Raw genomic sequence first — 19,947 nt, forward strand, 5'->3', positions numbered from 1 at the left:
TTAAGCACGTAAAACTACTCCTGCTGTACAGAAGGTAATCAGATGGCATGCAATAAATCATCTGACCTAGGTCAGGATGGGATTTTGATCATAACCTCACAACTGTGGGCAGACAACAGCAAGAAACACACGTGCATTCAATGAATGAATGGGAAACTCTTTACAAAATGCAAAAAGGTTCGTATATTGGTGGTTTGGGAAGCAAATTAATACATATGCAATAATTAAAGGAAAAAGGGGGAAGTGCATGTACTTCATAATGTGTATGTACACGAGGAGTGTGTGTCTACTGACAGACCTCCATCTCTCATCTTGCGGCCAGACTTCCTCAGTAGGCTACGTCCAGAGCTGAACAGGGTGCTGAGTTCATCCAGGGGGCTGGTCAGGGGCCTGCCGTTGGCTGGGTTGAATAGCAGTGGAGACGAGGAGCACGAGTGAGCTCTTCGAGGCTCAGGACGAGACACCTTCACAGGGGAATAGGGAGGAGGCTTCCCCAGCGGCTCCCCGCCTGTTCTTTGTGAGGACGTTTTGGAGGAATCTGAGCTCCCGGTGACAGATGCTGCTCGTGTCAGAGCCAGGAAGTTGGCCTCAGGTGGGAAGGGGAAGTGTGAAGGAGGTCTATAGGGTGGAGGTGGGGCACTAGGAGGAGGAGGTGGAGGAGTGAGTGGAGGTGTGGACTTCTTCTCTGGCATTAGAACAGTGAGGCTTGGGGAGGAATCAGCCCTCTGGCGGGCGTACTGTGGGGACAGGGGGCTGTCTGGCCCAGTGGCATAATTGAGGTTTGTCTCAAACACCGGCAGCTTTTTTACTTCTAGGGGGGTTAGGGGTGACTCATCAGAAGCAGGAGAACAGGTGACAGGGGAGGGCGGAAATACAAGGAGTGGAGGGCGGTGGGGAAGCAAGTTGGGAAAAGGTGCAGGAATGTCACAGCTGCCATCTTTTCCATGCTGGCTTTTGGGAGCTCCACTGTTTGATGTGCTATGTGAGTGAGCAATGTCCAAAGCAGCAGTCACCCCCAATGCCAGTCGTTTAGTCTCTGCACTCTGAGGAGGGGATGTCCCCAATCCTAATAAGTTGAGTCCTAGAGCCTCCAATTTGGCTGGTTTGGTGACAGAGGCAGCAGCTCCACCATCTTCAGAAGGGTAATACTTCATCTCCTCGTAGACAGCTTCCGAGTCGGCTTGCTCTGGGCTATCAGGCGGCTCCTGGAGGCTTCGTGCCCGCTGCTGGGATCCCAACATCTCTATGTAAATGTCTTCTTCATCTTGGCCCTTGAACAGACTTAGTGCAACCCCTTGTGGAGCATCTATGGAGGCTGCTCTCTGCATCAAGCCTCCAAATCCCCCGCCACGTGAAAGCAGGGCCAACTTTACATCAGCTGGGCGTAGCTGATGGAGCTGGGGTGCTACAGCATTAATCTCCTCATATGAGCCAGTCAGCTTAGTGTTGGGGCTGCGCTTGGGTTTCGGGGGTGGTACCTTTCTCATAGTTGTGTAGTCATCACTATGGGGACGGGGTTTGGACAAGGCTAAGGAAGAAACAAAACAAAGAAAGCTAAATCAATATGTAACAGCAATGAGGCACCGCCATCTGTTATATCTTTGACAGTCCAGTAGAAATTATTTACCTGCTGGGTCTGTGGGGGATAGCTGGGATTTAGGAGGGCTTCCAGCTGGTGAAGCGTAGCCCTCTGGAGTGGAGCACTCTTTGGCGGCCATCGTCAGGCCTGCACTAACTGCTTCATAAGATGCACTCAGACGAGTATTGGGGTCCCTCTTTGGTTTAGGAGGAGGTTGCTTACGAGGAGAGGAAAGACCTCCCCCGCCTGCTCCGTCCTCATTGATATGGACAACTTGCTGCAAGGCTGGTTTGATGGGTGGATTGGCAGACGAATGGACCATGTTCTCAATGGCGAGCGGGGTGGGTACCGAGCTGGAGCGAAAGTGGCGAATGACTCGACTTCCGCCGTTGGCAGGGCCTTCATGCACTTTCGTGCTTTTCTCTGCCACTCTACAAATGGAAATAAGGAACAATGAATTTATGTTTAAAAGGCGACGAGTGAGTTTACTTTATAATTAATCAAACTCAATATACGCTTGCCTCAAATGTCACTTCAGAGGTTTAAGATAAATTGGGCAAAAGGAGGAAACAACCAAAGAGATTAAACCTAATGTCCTTGCTGTAATTTGATATCATCCAGTTTGATATTTCCTTGGCTAATCTGGGTGAGCCATCTGTTAGTTTCCTGATTGCAGGCAGGCATGCGGTCGGGGGTGAGAGGTGGGGGGTGAGCATTTGTGGAGGTACTCAGGAGAGGCATTTTGAAAATCTGCAGTGAGATTACAGTAGGGGAATCTGGGGGAATGTGTAGATGTAAGTACATTTTTATCTCCTCTACAGGACAAAGGTGAAACCTGTTATCAGCTGTTACATGCTCAAGGACACAGAGTTTATAGAAAACATGTGTCTTATATTATTTGTGATCTCTGGTCTCCTTTCACGTTTAAAAAGCACATTGAAATGTGCTTTTTTTAGGCATGTGTGACAACAACTCAAACCTAAATAAATGTAGAACAATTTGCTATTTTCTCAAAATGTCTTGTCCTGTCAGGATTTTAGCCACCAGTATTTATCAAAATGAAATAAAAGTATTTTTCCTCCAACAACAGCAGTAATCAATAGAAATGATATAGCACTGCTTTCTCTGCAGGCAAAAAAGAACTTATAGAAATAATGCACATATTTATGAAGCATACTGCAGAAAGCATAAGAATATAGTACCTGTACGTACTTACGACTTTAATAGTGCTGAAATACCAATCACACTTGAGTTATTATGAAGGCCCTTCATTTAGCGCCACCTCTAAAAAGCTTTTTATTGCTTTTTTACACTTTTTCCAAGAGAGTTATTTAATTTCCTCCAAGTGTAATATACTGGTATATTAGAATGAGGTGAGGTGGAGATAAGGATTGTATTCCATAGGAGCAACACAATACGAAAACAATCTGATAGCGCGAGTCATTATCTGACTATCCATCATGAACCTCACAATTAAAAGTCTGCAGCACACAGGTATACAGTGACATCATTAATCAGAAAGCACATGCTGTGCTGGCATGGCCACACACAAGCATGCAGATGAATAAACACACACAATTATGAAGGCAAATGATTCCTTCACACAGTCATAAATCCTGTAAATGACTACGATTGTTTTTCTCTGGGCTAAATGACGCTACAGTTACTACGAGGTCAGTGCCTCATAATATGAATCACATTATAGTGAGTAATGAAAGCTCTGTCTTAGTGAGAATATGGTCTTGATTGATCGCAATGACTATAAAATGTCAGAAAATGGCTAAAGGTTACGAAGATGTGCACTGAGAAAATGAAAAAAGAAATATCCATATTTTAAATTAGTTCTAACCAGGAGAATAGCGGAACTCTATCCTTGATCAAGCAAAATATTTGCTTTCTGATCTAAATAAAAGGGCGTACGCTGTATTAGTGTCTGCTCATTTACCTCCTGATTGGCTGATCTTCCTCCTTCCCCACCGGCTCTGGTCTTTCGCCAAGGGGTGGACTACTGCCAAGGGTGTTGAGCAGGCTATTGCCATGGCAGCGCAGGCGGTCGTTTTCTCTTGCAATGTCGGAGGCATTTTGGATAACCAGCTGGTCGTAGGTTCGCAGTCCCATGTCTTCTGCCCCCTGCAGGAAGTGCTGCACACCGCACTCCTCTTTGTGTTGTAACGATAACCTGCGATTGACCCGCTGCCTGGCTAGCCAGCCGCGAACAACTGAGACATTGGGTGGAGATGAAGACACAGTCATCAGAGGTGTCATGGCTCGAAAAGAAGATGGTGGTAGACGATATTGTTGTATTGAGTATTACCTTTCTGACAGGTGATGATCTTTTTATGTAGCTGGTGGCAGCGGTCGTTGAGCTGGTCTGCCTGCCAGTATCTCAGAAACACTTTACTGCTGCCCATCTACACAGACAACGAAACAAGAAATCTAATAAAACATACACATATATATCTATTTTTTTTTTTCATCAGCTAAAAGGAGCACTTAGAGGACCCTGTGAAGCTGTTTTCTTTTGGAAATCTCAGAAGAGTGTGACCTGCTAGTTGAGCGATGGGAGACCGGTGATGTAGCAGTAATTTATGATAATCAGTGGGTGTGGAGTGTGGATAGGGTGTGGGTTTGCATGCTGATAATGCATTCACTTCCTGGACATAGAGAGCTTTTGAGAGGTGACAGAGGTCACGCTATACCAGGTGCAAGGAACTGTGAGGGTGACATACTTGCACAGATAGCCCCTATTCATTCCAGCACAAGCTACTTGTAGGAGTAATGTGTGTGTGTTTGTGTGTGCGTGTGTTTGTGTGTGAGTGACTGAGTGAGTGAGTAAGGCAGGGTTTTATCAAAAGTATCTGCGGGCTATTGTGGAGGAGTGTGTATGCATGTGTGACCTGTGGGGTCACACGCTCAGACACAACAGCAGTCTAGCAGACAGGAGAGAGGGGGGTTGGAGGGGTCCGTGCTGCTGTGTGCGTGCGTGTGTGTGTGTGTGTCGAATTCTGATGAGGTGGGACAGCTGGAACAAGTTGTCAGGATTCCATGGGATCTTTGAAACAGAGGGTCAGGGATTAAGTCATTTGGCAAATTTTTCATTATTGATGGAGACAGAAAAGGACACTGGACACAAACACACCTGCCATCCCTGGAGTTTTGATTGTTGCAGAACTGAGCGACATTTTTCCTCCGGAGACAGTTTCTTCTTGTCTCCCAGTGTTGGGACAACAAGGTCTTTATATCTGTAACACGACAAAGAAAAACACAAAACATCAGAGCTCCAGGGATAAACACGCTGAACCTAAAAACCCAGACAAGACATGGAGGCAGCCTATTTTGGAAACAATGGGTTCAAGGGTCATTAGGGTCATTCAGAAGACAAGCCAAACAGCATCTGTTCCTATTGGCAGTGTCCATGGCAACCGTTGTTATGAATGGTCAGCTGGATGGAGTCAGTGGTTTGTTTATGCACTGGGTGGTGTGGAGAGAAGCAGAAAGTAAGAAAAGTGAATATAACTGTTAATGTGTAATAAGAGTAGACGTTTTTATATATTCTGAATTCTGAATACACACAGAAGAAAGAATGATTATGAATTATGGAGGAAATAAACTGACCACATAGAAAAATGTGACTGAACTGAAAACACAACATCCCTAAAGACAACCGTATGCTTTGTTGGTGTGAATATAAGTGTACAACAAATGTACTCAATAAGGTATGAAGATTTTTCTTGCTGTGATTGGTTCAGCTTAAACCTATAGTAAAGCCTTCAGCTTAATGGGAATTCAGTTTGACTTTTCCTTATTCCCTGCAGAGAAACTTAGGCTTGCAGTCTGCACTCTCATTGAGGAAAGACTGTTTTGTACAATAGGAAGTGCTTCCAGCTCTTTAACTGAAAAAAAAAATACAGAATTAAAAATTAAAGAAGCAATTTTTCCTGTGAATTAAGTATTTATCTATATATACACAGCTGATTGTTATACACTGGGGGACCGCACCGGTCCACACCCGATGCCATACCAATGTGAATGAGCTGTAAATATTCTAACTGCGCTGTTTATCTTCGACAGCTTACAGCATTACCATCTGTGACGGACAACTGGTTCACAAAGCTCATCCCAATATTTATAAAACTACGGGACAAGGTGCACGTGTCATTAACAGAATATATAACTGAAAGTATGTCATGTCATGAGGTGCATACAGTAAATACAATAGGCTTATTCTGTGCAGAAATTCTGACTTGACTAACATTACTGTGCAAAAGTCTTGAGTCATTTCTTTCCAAGGAGTCAGACTTTCCTCAAATTTTTTAACTGTTCTCGAGCAAGTACTCACGGTTGTTATCTATGTAACAGATTTTGCTCAAATACAGTATATTTAATTCAGGTGTTTTTTAAACTTTCTTACAAATTAACACCATTATGTGATTTTTCATTGTTGTATTGTTCAACAAAAACACAGTTTTTTCACGAGTATAAAATACACTATAAAATACTTCCTATGTTTTAAAGTTCTTTAGATCTCCAGGCTTTTTAGGGGTCTTTCAAAGTTTTCCTTTGACATTGACTCATTTTTACCAGATTTTTAGTCTAGCAGTTGACCATTTTCAAAGGAATATTTTGTTTGTTTGTTTTTTAAGCCCATTAACACTGGCCTATGAATCATCCAAACATAAAAAGGAATCTAACTCGAGGGGTTAACTAATTTTGTGTCAACATATAAAAGACAGCTATCTTCAGGCACTTTGTTACTACAACCTGTTGTAAAAGCACATATTTGTTCCCTTTTCTTTAGTTCAATCTGTGAAAAATGCCCCCAAAAATCATACTTTGACAAACATGAAATAGTATTTTGGCACAAACAAGGTGATTCCAGAAAAGCTATTAGCCCGTATTGAGGAAATTGAACAAGTGGAGGAAAAAAATCCTAAAAAAAAACAACTATCTGCAGCAGATGAACAGTATCGTAAAATCATGAAGAAATAGGATAAAATAAATCCAGCAAAGGCCCGATACAGGACCAGACAGCTGTACGTGAGCCTTCAGTTTATCCATCTACTGTTCACTGAAGCCTCATCAGAAATAGTCTCAGCTGAAGGGTCGCTGTTAAAAAGCCAGTTCTAAGGAAGGAAAGCAGGGAGAAAAGGCTAAGGTTTGCCAAATTACACAAGAACTGGACTCGAAATCAGTGTAAAACAGATCCTATGGAGTTATGGGTTCAAGTCATTATTAGAGATGGACCGATCCGATATTTAGTATCGGTATCGGTCCGATACTGACATAAATTACTGGATCGGATATCGGAGAGAAATAAAAAATGTAATCCGATCCGTTAAATATCAAAAAAGCACCTCACAAAACTTGCGACATGGCGTAACTGTGTGTATTTGGAGCCTCGCTACCAAACCGGCATTTCATCTCCGAGGAAGTGATCCCAGAGAGAAGTAAAGCAAGTGTGTAAGTTCATCTCTGAATGTTTGTAAAGCATTCCCACGTTAAGCTTAACAACCGATATATGGAGCGACTGCCTCTTTTTGCTGCTACTTCAATCATGAAACTGATTAATGATCAGCTGATCGGCTTTTCTGTCGCTAGTCTGTCTCCCTTGTTTGTTTTTGGCCCACTTCGCGCCAGAAAGAGGAAACCAGTGGCTGAATAACAGCAGCACGTTTAAGCTTGATAAGCTGTTGTTAGAATTTATTTAATATTACTTTCTACACCAGGAGATTTTTCTACGTAGCTGACAGCTGGTAACTGTGCAGGGGCGGAGCTAGCAAAGTTATGCAGGGGGGCCGATAGGGCATGAACAGGGAAAAGGGGGGGGCACAAAGACATACTTTTCTTTCTTATTCTCATTTAAAATGTTGAGCTTTTAATAAATAATTATCTGAATCTTACACCCAAAGTTTTAATCTTATGTAAAATATATAGAAGTCCATTACTGTATATAGTAACTATTAAGCCTAATATACACTAGTAAGCTATAGTACTTTTTCCTTTGGGAAGGTACCATCTGTGCAGTCTGCAGTTCTGTTGAAGAAAGATGTTGAATCTATTTAATTATTCTTGAAAAATAATTTATTTCTGTGCATTTTTCCCCCCCACACTGCATCAAATTAAAGTTGATTACGTCGATTAAGCATCATGAGGTGGAGGGTGGGGGGTGGTTCCCTATTTTTTTTGCTGGGAGTTTGCAACCCTATTAGTTAGATTGCTTAATATTTCTGCTAAGTGCTCTTTAAAATACCAGAATAGGAAGAATTGAGTAGGTTTAAGTTTATTAGATTGATCAGTATTGCTGAACTATGAAATATTTTGGGTGCAGTGTATTTTTTTTTTTAACATACAGGTATAACAGAATAGCTTTAGTGTTGTTGTTTATTTAAACTTGAGTATGAACTTGCAATATATAAAAAAAAAACCGTTTTATTGATTAAAAAACACTATATCGGATTCATATCGGTATCGGCAGATATCCAAATTTATGATATCGGTATCGGACATAATAAAGTGGTATCGTGCCATCTCTAGTCATTATCAATATGTATGGAGGAGGTCAGGACAGAGGTACAATAGTGACTGTATCAACACTGCTTAAAGATATGGCTATAGGCTTTTGCACAGCACCCAAGCAGCAATAACACAGTCACTTATACAATATAAAGTATATATTGTAATATACCTTATAATATATATTTTAATATATTATATTAATATAATAATATATAACAGTGAGTCAGTAATCTAATAGTGTATGAAGTAAGGCATGACAGTCACAGAAACACAGTATAAGAATGCTAAAAAAAATCAATATTTGGCAGGAAAAAAGTGTCCATGTACACTACAATTATCATTACATCTTATAATTAAACTTTATATTTTACATAATACGTCTAATAAATATTCCAATGTACATTTTGGAATCATGTTTTATGCAAAATACTTTAAATTTTTAGGGGCCAAAGAGCTAAAGATTAATATGCTGAATTTGTCACTGGTTTCTATCTTTATTTTTTCCATAAATGCTGTAAGTAAAGCTTCCTTTACACACTATTTCAGACACTGGTTTTTGAACATTTGTTTTTATTAAAAATCTGTTATCAGTACACTAGTCTGTCTTTTCTGTTCTCAATGGGAAACATTACTAGCTGATGATGCCACTCTGCTGACGAGACATATATAACAAGCAGATGGCTAGAAACATAAACCACTTGCGCTGTCAATAGCGAGTATGCGAGTGTATATGGATATGGGATGTGTCTGATTACAGAAGAGGGCTATGTCTGAACTCTCCCTAACCCTCTCTCTGTATGGTAATACCAGTTCTGCAGACAGCACACACTGTCCCTGTGGGCCCATAAAATACAAAGGAACTCTGTAAATCCATGACCTCTCCAACGAGGATATGAAAACCGTCGATGGTCCCTGCTTTAACAAGACCTAAGGGGGCTTCATGTGGAGTCAAAGAAGTGAAATAACCCTTTTAAAAAAGCTTAAATGGAGGGTTACACTGCGCTAACGTGGTTCACTGTGACCAGAGGGCTGTCACTGACCTCGTTGACTGAGCATCACAAAGGTGGTAATGACAGTGCATTTGTAATTTAAACTCTTACTTCCTTTCTGAAGCTGCTCCTTAGACATATTTCATGGTGGCAACATTTAGTCAATAATATCTGCCGACATTACTTTCTATGTACTACCAAGAAATTTGTATTTTTATCTATCAGTGGAAGGTAATGAAGATGTACTTGGAAAAAAATCATATTTAAAAATGACTTTTATTCTTGTGGACTGCATTTGTACCTCGCTCTGTAAATACTTATAAATCTTTCACATCCAATTTTGGATAAATGATAAGAACAACACACATCGAGGGCTGGGGTTGGAAGAAACAAGGTTCAAATGGTCCTATTTGACCTCACACATTTGCAGAAAATAAACCTGGCCACAAAACACATATGGTATCATAAAAGACAAATAAAAGCAACAGTAAAACAGATTTCATCGTAAATCACCCTGGTTACCAGGACACTAATGTAATTTGCTTCAGGCTGCCACTTTGACTTAGTCGAGTGGCCTGCGAGGCTTCAGTGTGTATTTCTGTGTAGGCATGGCTCTGTTTGTATTCATGAGACTACAGCAAAGTCAAGGATAATGAGTAATTTAATGGGCTGCCATTCTGATTAGTCTAGAGCCTGGGATTATTTCTGAAGGAGAGACACATTGCAGGGAAAAGATGGAATAAAAAAAAAGAAATGGTACGAAACTGGAATGACTGTGTGGACATGACAAAAGTAGGTAGTGATGATGAGGGAAAAATACAAACAGTGGTTCAGAAGAGAGAGTAAGTGAGGAAAGAATGAGACATCAGGTGAGAAAGAGCTCTGGAAAACAGCAGTGCAATCCACCCCCAAATCAGCAGTCCAAGCAGTGATCATAGGTTGGCACTGTGTGCGCTGGACCCAGTGGAGCTGAGAGAGATGAATGGCAAATGGCCTGGATTGACTGGTGTTTTGTGAGTGGCAACCACTTAAATCAGGTATTGCTTTGATTTACAAAAACACACACACATCAGAACACACACCATTTACTGTATGAACAACAACAACAAAAAAAAACTGCCACACAGGCATTCAACAGTTTTTGTCTTTTGCTTTTAATGCCAGAGACGACTCACAAAAGCTGGAATCGTAACTCTGAAAACACAAAGAGATCTACAGTAAACTATCTTAAAGCTTAAACAAATCGAAGGACAATTTAAATCCATCCCTCCTTCACATCAGTGATAAGCCAACTGCAACTTATATTCTTAATATTCTTTGGCAAAGTTCCCAAAATCTGGAAGGGTGCACTGGTGCGCCCACTGCATAGAGGTGGTGACCCAAGTGACTCAAGTAAGTGACGCCCTGTCTTAAAATGGTCTAATTCTGAGTTCCTAATGGAAAGTGTATCTGGAAAAAACAAAACATTTTATAGTCAGAAAAGTCATGTGTTAAATACAAAGCACAACAACAGCTGCAGTATGTGTACTACAATGTTATTGTAGCATGTAGTAATGCTATTGAAGCCCTTGATAATCATTAGTAATGCATTTTTCATATCTACCAAAAGCATTTAATTCAGTAGATCACATCATTTTATTAGAAAAACAATTCTCAGTCAGTTTAGATGAACAGTCCCTTAAATGCTTTCATTGTTGTCTTTCTGACAGATCTCAGGAGACTCCAGTGGTTTTCAGTTCAAGTCCACTTGCCATCTGGACAGGTGTCCCACAAAGATCTATTCTTAAACCCCTTTAATTTACCCTCCGCCACCCAAAACTGTAATGTACATTTTTATGCAGATGATACTATTTTATATGCTGCTTGGCATTCCATTCATTGCCATTACAAATCTACATTTTGCTTTTTTTTTTTATAATTTCAGAAATGTCCTATTGTGGAGGTAAGCATCAACGACACAGCTCTCAGTTCTCACTCCTTCTTTATTCGTCTCCAACATCAACTGCTCATATCGCGCCACAAAACACAGGAACACACTTCCTATACACTGGGTGTGAGTGGAGCCCTCTAGTGGTCCACCACACATGCCCCCCCCGAACACCCAGCAGAACTAGTCCAGGACCCGGGGCTTAAGCAAACGGCCGGAGCGGCTGAACTGGGGGGGTGGGGAACTGACAGAGGGCAACCCAGCCCGGGAGCGAGGCTGGCACTGGCGGTCAGAAAAAGCTGAAGACGACTCGGACTCCGTTGATTTTGGGTCGCTCCTGGGGGAAAAAACAGAATCCATCAGCCCGGTGGCAGGTGGGCGGCCGCGGCGAGGGGCCTGGGCCGGGACCACCTGATCCTCTTGCATAACATGTGCAGGCTTAAGTCTGTCAACAGAGACAACTTCCTGCCGACCGCCAAAGTCCAAAACGAAATGTTTGTTGCCTGGTTTAAGAACCCTGTATGGCCCGTCATATGGTGGACGCAGCGGAGTCCTATGGGCATCGTGCCTGACGAAAACGAAACGAGCAGAGTCCAATGAACTCGGAACAAAGGTGTCAGGCAGGCAGTGGTGCACAGGACCAGGAACAGGAAATGAGTTTCTTGGGGGGCGAAAAGGCAACAAAGAGGTATCGAAACATGGGGGAGGGCTCTCAGGTAAGAATTCCCCGGGGACCCGGAGAGGCTGGCCGAGGACCAGTTCAGCCGGGGAAACCCCGAGGTCTTCTTTAACCGCGCTACGCAAACCCAGCAAAACCCACGGAAGACGGTCGACCCAGTCGCCACTTGTCAAGGAAGCACGGAGCGCGGCCTTAAGTGACCGGTGAAACCGTTCGCACATCCCATTAGCTTGCGGGTGGTATGCTGTGGTGCGGTGGACCTTGACTCCCAGGCCGTCAGCCATAGCAGACCAAAGCTCGGAAACAAACTGGGGGCCCCTGTCCGAGGTAATGTCAGCAGGGGGGCCGAAACGTGAAACCCACGTTGACAAAAATGCCCTGGCCACCGTCGCCGCTGTCGTGGACGCCAGGGGTACCGCCTCCGGCCACCTGGTTGTGCGGTCCACCACAGTCAAAAGGTGCGTGAAACCCTGTGACTGCGGCAAGGGACCAACCAGGTCCACATGAACGTGATCGAAACACCTACCCGGGACACGGAAAGGTTCGAGGGGTGCCTGTGTGTGCCGGTGGATTTTCGAGCGTTGGCATGGGATACAAACTGCCGCCCATTCTTTCACCGTCTTGCGAAGGCCCGGCCAAACAAACCTGGCGCTGACCAGCTTGACCGAGGCCCGGACGCCGGGATGAGAGAGGGCATGCACCGAGTCAAAAACATGACGACGCCACGATAGGGGAACCACCGGGCGGGGGCGGCCGGTGGAAACGTCGCAAAGAAGGTGCGGACCGCCGTCCCACACCGGGGTGTCCTCCAGCACGAGGCCCGTTTTTGTTGACTGAAGGGCAAGGACGTCCGGGTCAGCACGTTGCTCGGCGGCCATGGCAGCGTAGTCGATGCCGACATACACCGGAGAAACCAACACACGTGAGAGACAGTCAGCGACGTGATTGGACTTACCAGCCACATGCTGAATGTCTGTGGTAAACTCAGAAATGGCCGCCAACTGGCGCTGCTGGCGTGCGCTCCATGGGTCAGAGACCTTGGACATCGCAAACGTCAAAGGTTTGTGGTCAACGTACGCAGTAAAGTTGCGACCCTCGAGGAAAAAACGAAAATGCCGTGTCGCGAGGTGCAGGGCCAGCAACTCCCTGTCAAAAACACTGTACTTGCGTTCAACATCCCGGAGCGTACGACTGAAAAAGGCAAGCGGTTGCCAGAGACCTGAAACCCGCTGTTCCAACACTCCGCCCACTGCCATGTCCGAGGCGTCGGTGGTCAACGCGATCTCCGCCGACGGAAGCGGGTGGGCCAGCAGGGCGGCGTCAGCCAGCGCAGACTTGGCTGCGGAAAACGCACGGACGCGTTCAGGCAGCCAGTCAACCGGATCTTTGGCTGTTTTACCTTTTAAGGCAGCATAGAGCGGCTGTAGCAGGTGGGCAGCTCTGGGGAGAAAGCGGTTGTAAAAATTTATCATCCCCAAGAACTCCTGCAACGCTTTAACCGACGTGGGACGCGGGAAAGCCGAAACGGCCTGGACTCTGTCGGGCAACGGAACCACACCTACAGCGGAAATGCGGTGCCCGAGGAAATCCAGAACAGGCAACCCAAACTGGCACTTGGAAGGGTTGATGATCAGGCCGTGCGCTTCCAAACGCTGGAAAACCTGGCGCAGATGGGACTCGTGCTGGCTCGCTGAGCAGCTGGCCACCAATATATCGTCCAGATAAACAAAAACGAACGGCAGCCCACGCAAAACGGAGTCCATCAGCCGCTGAAAGGTCTGGGCGGCACCTTTCAGGCCAAACGGCATGCGCAAAAACTTGAACAAGCCGAAGGGGGTAATGACAGCGGTTTTAGGAACGTCTTCGGGGCGCACGGGAACCTGGTGATACCCCCGCACCAAGTCAATTTTAGAAAAAATCGACGTTCCGGCGAGATTGGCAGAAAAATCCTGAATGTGGGGGATGGGGTAACGGTCATTCTCCGTGGCATTATTTAAACGGCGGAAATCTCCGCATGGCCGCCACCGACCGTCCGATTTGGGCACCATGTGAAGCGGAGAGGCCCATGCACTGTTCGAACGCTGTACAATGCCAAGGCGCTCCATGGCTGTAAACTCTTCCCGAGCGACGGACAGTTTCGCGGGGTCGAGGCGGCGCGCGCGCGCGAACACCGGGGGCCCGACCGTGGGAATATAATGCTCAACCCCATGCTTCGTTACCGTGCTAGAGAAATTAGGGACAGACAGCGATGGAAACTCTAAAAGCAAACGCTGAAAAGCATCCCCGGAGGTCACTACATTAGCCCGAATCAGGGGCTCGGCGGCCCGAGTAAAACAGGGTAGCGAAGAAAACGAGAGAGCATCGATTAAACGTCTGTTAGCGACATCGACAAGTAGTCCATGAGCACACAGGAAATCAGCACCCAAAATAGGTACAGAGCTAGCAGCAACAACAAAGTTCCACTGGAAATCCCGGCCATGAAAACAAACAGTCACCAACCTTTCCCCAAACGTTTTGATGGGAGAGCCATTAGCTGCAATGAGCTGCGGCCCACAGTTCGCTGCTAGTCCGTCGGCAGTGGTAGGGGGAAGGAGGCTCTTCTGGGAGCCGGAGTCCATGAGAAAACATCTCACCAGGGGCGCGAGTCCTCTATGAAGAGCAGCCTTTCTGTATTGCCAGCGGTCGCGGCTGCTACGGCGCGCTGGCTGGTCCGTTTCCCTGGGCCGTGAAAGCGCAAGGCGGCAGGCAGCGACGCGCTCTGTCGCCAAAACGCTGATGGTAGAAACAGATGCTCTTTCCGCGGTGCCGGCGTGTAGCAATCCCTGCCGTCAGCAAGGGGGCGGATGCTCCGGGGGAGGCAGGTGGAGGCGTGGAAGGTGCCGCCGGCGTGTCCGTAGCCAGGGCGTGAACGTCGAAAGTGCGGCTAGCCAGGAGAATACGATCCGCTTCTTCAGCCAGGGAGCGATAATCCTTCGCAGGCAGAAGCGGAGAGTTCGCGAGGACAGCTCTCACGGCGGCCGGTAGTTGGCGGAGGAAGAGGTGCACGAAGAGGAAACCACCGTCATCCGGCCCGAGCAACGATAGCATGTTCTCCATGAGCTCGAGCGCGGTACCGCCACCCAAGCCTGACAGGTTGAGGAGCTTTTCGGCTCGTTCGGCGTCGGAGAGGGCATAGCGCCGAAGAAGCAGCTCTTTTTTTTTTTTTTGAGAATATTTTTATTGAAAAAAGAAAACAGTACTTGCAGTTACCGAAATACAATCAACCTTTCTTAATTTTCCTAAGTAAATTAACATATATATATATATATATATATGAAAAAAACAACAAAAAAAAACAAAAAAACAAAACACAACGCCCCCCCCCCCCAGTCCCACACAGATCAACACAACCATCAAACATATTAGAGGAATATAACAGTAACAAAAGTAGATTTAAACAGGCAATACCTCTAGACTAGCAAAATAAGAGATAAAGGGTTGCCACTTGTGAAAAAATTTGGCTGTGCAACCTCTCAACGTATATTTAATTTTTTCAAGTTTTAAAAAAAAAACATGACATCTTTAAGCCACCGGGAAATAGTAGGATACTTAGCAGACTTCCAATGCAACAATATTAGACGTCTCGCTAATAGGGATGTGAAGGCTATAATATCCCTTTGTGTGGAATCAAGTGTAAGTGAGCGAGCAGGAATCCCAAACACAGCAATCAGAGGACAAGGATGAAGAGTTACCCCAAGAACAGTTGACATAATAGCAAAATACCTTGTCCAGAAACCTTGTAGCTCAGGGCACAGAAAAAACATGTGGCTAAGGTGACAAGGAGAACCATGGCATTTATCACATTTATTTTCCACTTCTGGATACAATTCAGAAAGTCTAGACTTAGAGAAATGCACCCTGTGTATGACCTTAAATTGAATAAGTCCAAGACGAGCACAGGAGGTGGAAGATCGTATCCTCGTTATAGCCCGTTCCCAAGACTCCTCATGTATTCGAAATCCCAGTTCTTCTTCCCATGTACGCTTAAGCTTAACATTAGAGTGGTTACTAAAAGACAGACTAGCATCATAGAGTTTCGAAATGGTTCCTCTGTGATGAGGAACAAATGATAACGTAGTTTCCCACTGCTGTTCTGGAGGTAAAGAGGGGAAATTTGGGAAACACTTAGCAACAAAATTTCGAATTTGAAAATAGCGAAACAAATGGGTAACAGGGAGATTGTAACGAGAAGACAAGTTGGGAAAACTATCGAAAACACCATCCACATATAAATGTTTGAACTGTTTTATACCCTTGTCACACCACACTGAAAATGTCGAGTCCAAAAGTGAAGGGGGAAACAAATGGTTTTCGCTTAGAGGACCCGAGGAAGACGGCATTACAAAATTAAAGTGACGTCTAAACTGAAACCAGATTTTGAGTGTGTTAAGAACCACCTGATTATCAGTGTACAGAGAGGGTCTCACGGGTAAAGAGGAATAGAGCAAAGCCGGTAAAGAAGAGCCCTTACATGATGATAGCTCCAATTTACACCACGAGGAACCAGAAGATTTTAGCCAGTAGCAAAGTTTATGGATGTGAGCGGCCCAGTAATAGACTAAAAAATTAGGTAATGCAAGTCCTCCACTAAATCTGCATCGCTGCAGCAAAGTTTTAGAGACCCTAGGTGGCTTCCCTCCCCAAATGAAAGAATCAATAATCTTGTCCAGTGAAACAAAAAAATGTTTCGGCAAAAATAAGGGAATTGACTGAAATAAAAATAAAAATTTTGGTAAGATGTTCATTTTAACAACGTTAATCTTACCGATTAAAGAAAGGGGGAGATTACCCCATCTTTGAATATCAGATGTGACCCTAGATATAAGAGGAGACAAATTTGCTGATTTAAGGCCAGCTAGAGAGCGAGTCACGTTAATCCCTAAGTACTTAAACCCAGACGGACTGAGACGAAAGGGTAGATCGGACTGTTGAAGTTGACGTGCTGCCGTATTAACAGGAAAACACTCACTTTTCCCCAAATTCAATTTATAACCTGAAAACGAACTGAAGTTCTCCAGAATACTTAAAACAGCAGGGATGGAGCATGCGGGGTCAGTCATATATAATAACAAGTCATCCGCATACAATGATACTTTATGTGTAATTCCATTACGGATGATTCCCCTGAATACAGAAGAAGATCGCAATGTAATAGACAGAGGCTCGATGGCAATGGCAAAGAGTAAGGGAGACAAAGGGCAACCTTGACGACAACCACGACCCAGCGCAAAATAATCAGAGTAAACATCATTAGTATGAACACTGGCTTTAGGGGACGAATAAAGAAGCCGAATCCAGGAAATAAATTTATCACCAAAACCAAATTTCTCTAAAACTGCAAACAAGTACTCCCACTCCACCCTATCGAAAGCCTTTTCAGCATCTAAAGAAATCACAAGTTCAGGAAGTTCAGATAGACGCTTTGAGTAAATAACATTAAAGAGTGTACGGGTATTAAAAAACAATTGCCGTCCCTTTATAAAGCCATTCTGCTCTTCAGATATAATTCGAGGAAGCACATCCTCAAGGCGAGATGAAATTACTTTAGCCAATACCTTTGCATCGGCATTAAGCAGAGATAATGGCCTGTAGGAACCACAGGAGGTTGGGTCCTTGTCATTTTTGAGAAGGAGCGCTATGGTTGCTTGTGTGAAAGTAGGTGGTAATGAACCGGTTTCCAAGGATTCGTTAAACACAGACAAAAGCAATGGTGCCAATTTACCAATAAATGTTTTATAGAATTCAATTGGAAACCCATCCGGGCCCGGGGCTTTATTAGACTGCATAGCTGTAATAGCTTTTAATACTTCTTCAACAGATAATGGGGAGTCCAATTGCCCCGCATCATTAGCACCAATAACAGGGTTTGAAAGATTATGAAGAAATGCATTCATTTTAGCTTTATCCGTGGGAAATTCGGACCTGTACAACAAAGAGTAAAATGTTTTAAAGGTAGAATTAATTTCCAAGGGATCTGTAGTAATATTGTCATCAGAGTGTTTAATAATGGGGATCACACGCGAGGAGGCCTGACGTCGTAACTAATGTGCCAACAAGCGACTAGCCTTGTCACCATATTCGTAATATGAGCCACGACTGCGTAGTAATAAGTGCTCAGCCTCTTTGGTTGACATAAGATCAAATTCTGCTTGCAAATCAAGGCGCTGCTTCAGTAATTCTGGAGAAGGGTTCAGTGTATAACTTTGATCAAGGTTACTAATTGCAGCTATAAGTTCTTTAAGCAGCTCTTTGAGGGCGGCGTATTTCCCTTGGGCGGGTGGGTCCCGGAGGAGCGCCATCGCGCGACGGGTGGCCAGCGGGTCGAGCGAGGCCACCACATGGTGATACTTCGTGTCGTCAGCCGAGATGCCGCGAAGGGCGAACTGAGCCTCCACGTGTACGAACCATGACGGGGGGTCATGGAGCCAAAAGTCCGGCAGTTTCAGCGCCACAGCGAACGTAGCTGCAACAGGAGGCGGAGGTCCGGCGGCCGCTGATGCATCCATAGCGGAGTGTGCGTTATCTACGGCCTGTTGCATGCTCGAGTCAGGGGTCACCAATGTGGAGGTAAGCATCAACGACACAGCTCTCAGTTCTCACTCCTTCTTTATTCGTCTCCAACATCAACTGCTCATATCGCGCCACAAAACACAGGAACACACTTCCTATACACTGGGTGTGAGTGGAGCCCTCTAGTGCTCCACCACACTATCATACATGAACTTGATTTAAATTCTGATAAAACTAGGAACTCTGTGGAACACCTATCAAAAAATTAAGGATAAATATTTTATTTACACACAACAAGATCGACAGAACCCTAAGAGCCTTCATCTGAAAGTTAATGGGGATGTGGCGAACAACACTAGAGGCCAACTTTAAGCCAAATGAACAACCATCAAGTGCAGGATTTACCAAGGAGATGCTCTGTCCCCACTGCTGTTCTGCTACAAGACTGGCTATGGATACTGACTACAGAATTGAGGAATCATTTGGCGCCTCCTCTACATGGAGTAGAGTAAACGAAACATTGATTCACTGATCCAAACCACTAGAATCTACAGTAATGACGTTGCAATGTCATTTGAACTGGAGAAGTGTAGTCAGATGGTGAATAAAAAGGGAAGGTAGTCAGAACGGAGGGAACTGCAATACCAGAAGGCAACATTGCAGACAGTGAGGAAAGTTACAAGTATCTGGGAATCCCACAGGCAAATGGGAATCATGAAGATGTTGTTAGGAAAGCTGCAAATACTAAATAACTGCAGAAATTAAGCTGAATGGGAAGAACAAGATCTGGAGAATCAACACCTATGTACTGCCAGTTGTCAGATACCCTGTTGAGATCAGGTGGCCAAGGGAGAAGATAGAAGCCACTAACATCAAGACAAGGAAGCCTTACCATGCGTGGAGGGTTTCATTCCAAGGCCAGCACCCTGAGACTGTCCACTAAGCGTGGTAGAGGACTAGTGAGTGTCAAATCCACTATCCAGAAAAAAACAGCAAAGATCCATGAGTACATCAGGAAGATGGCCACAAAAGATAGTGTGCTTAGTGAATACCTCAGGTAGCAGAAACCCGATAAAGAAGAGGAGCAAGAAGAGTTACCATAATGGAAGGACAGGGCCCTGCACAGCATGAACCACTTGCTGATAGAAATGGCTGATATCAAGAAATCTCGCCAATGGCTGGACAAAACTGGACTGAAAGATAGCAGAAAGGCACTAATCATGGCAGCAGAGGAGCAAGCTCCAAGCCCAAGATCCATGGAGGCTGGGGTCTACCATACCAGGCAAGACCCCACCCGGGTGCAGGCTGTTATGCAGGTACAGGCTGTTATATGCTGGGCTGTGCCTGAGACAATCCAGAGAGAGATAGCGCAACAGGAAACAATAAAACCAATGTTGTTTGAAATTCCCAAGGTCAAAATACAAGATCATTGTAAAATTCTGAAGCCTCATGTTTCTGTGTATCATACAAAACCAACAAACCTATTTCCTGATTTCATTAAAACACTTTGAGGGAATATATTTATCTAAGTGTTCCTATCACTATTTGAAAACTGTGATGGATTCATGTGTACAGTAAAATCTACAAACGTCAATCATGTGGACAATATGTGATGTCTGACTCACTGCTTTCATTTTTCTTGTTTCAAAATCCATTTAGCGGTTAAGTGTTTTTTCTAGTCCACTAGAAAACCACTAAACCCACCAAC

The 19,947-nt window shown here is 44.5% G+C and overlaps 1 protein-coding gene across 8 annotated transcripts in view; it reads right to left on the reverse strand.

Moving 5' to 3' along the window:
• Positions 1-19,947, reverse strand: part of myo16 (myosin XVI) — a 121,994-nt gene that overhangs the window by 13,426 nt on the left and 88,621 nt on the right. For all 8 annotated transcript variants that reach the window (XR_014908045.1, XM_085385685.1, XM_085385686.1 and 5 more), the window contains exons 28-32: positions 4,719-4,821; positions 3,894-3,990; positions 3,525-3,798; positions 1,628-2,010; positions 299-1,528 (exon numbers count right to left, since the gene is read on the reverse strand). Coding sequence is in view for 7 of the 8 variants with exons in the window: in XM_085385685.1 (XP_085241811.1) it covers positions 299-1,528; positions 1,628-2,010; positions 3,525-3,798; positions 3,894-3,990; positions 4,719-4,821 (2,087 nt within the window). In the remaining variant the exon portion in view is untranslated. The remainder of the gene's footprint in view (positions 1-298; positions 1,529-1,627; positions 2,011-3,524; positions 3,799-3,893; positions 3,991-4,718; positions 4,822-19,947) is intronic.

Source organism: Rhamphochromis longiceps, linkage group LG16, assembly GCF_057381845.1.
Source record: "Rhamphochromis longiceps isolate RC_006_pf linkage group LG16, R_longiceps_female_GT1.1, whole genome shotgun sequence".
Classification (NCBI taxonomy): Eukaryota; Metazoa; Chordata; class Actinopteri; order Cichliformes; family Cichlidae; genus Rhamphochromis; species Rhamphochromis longiceps.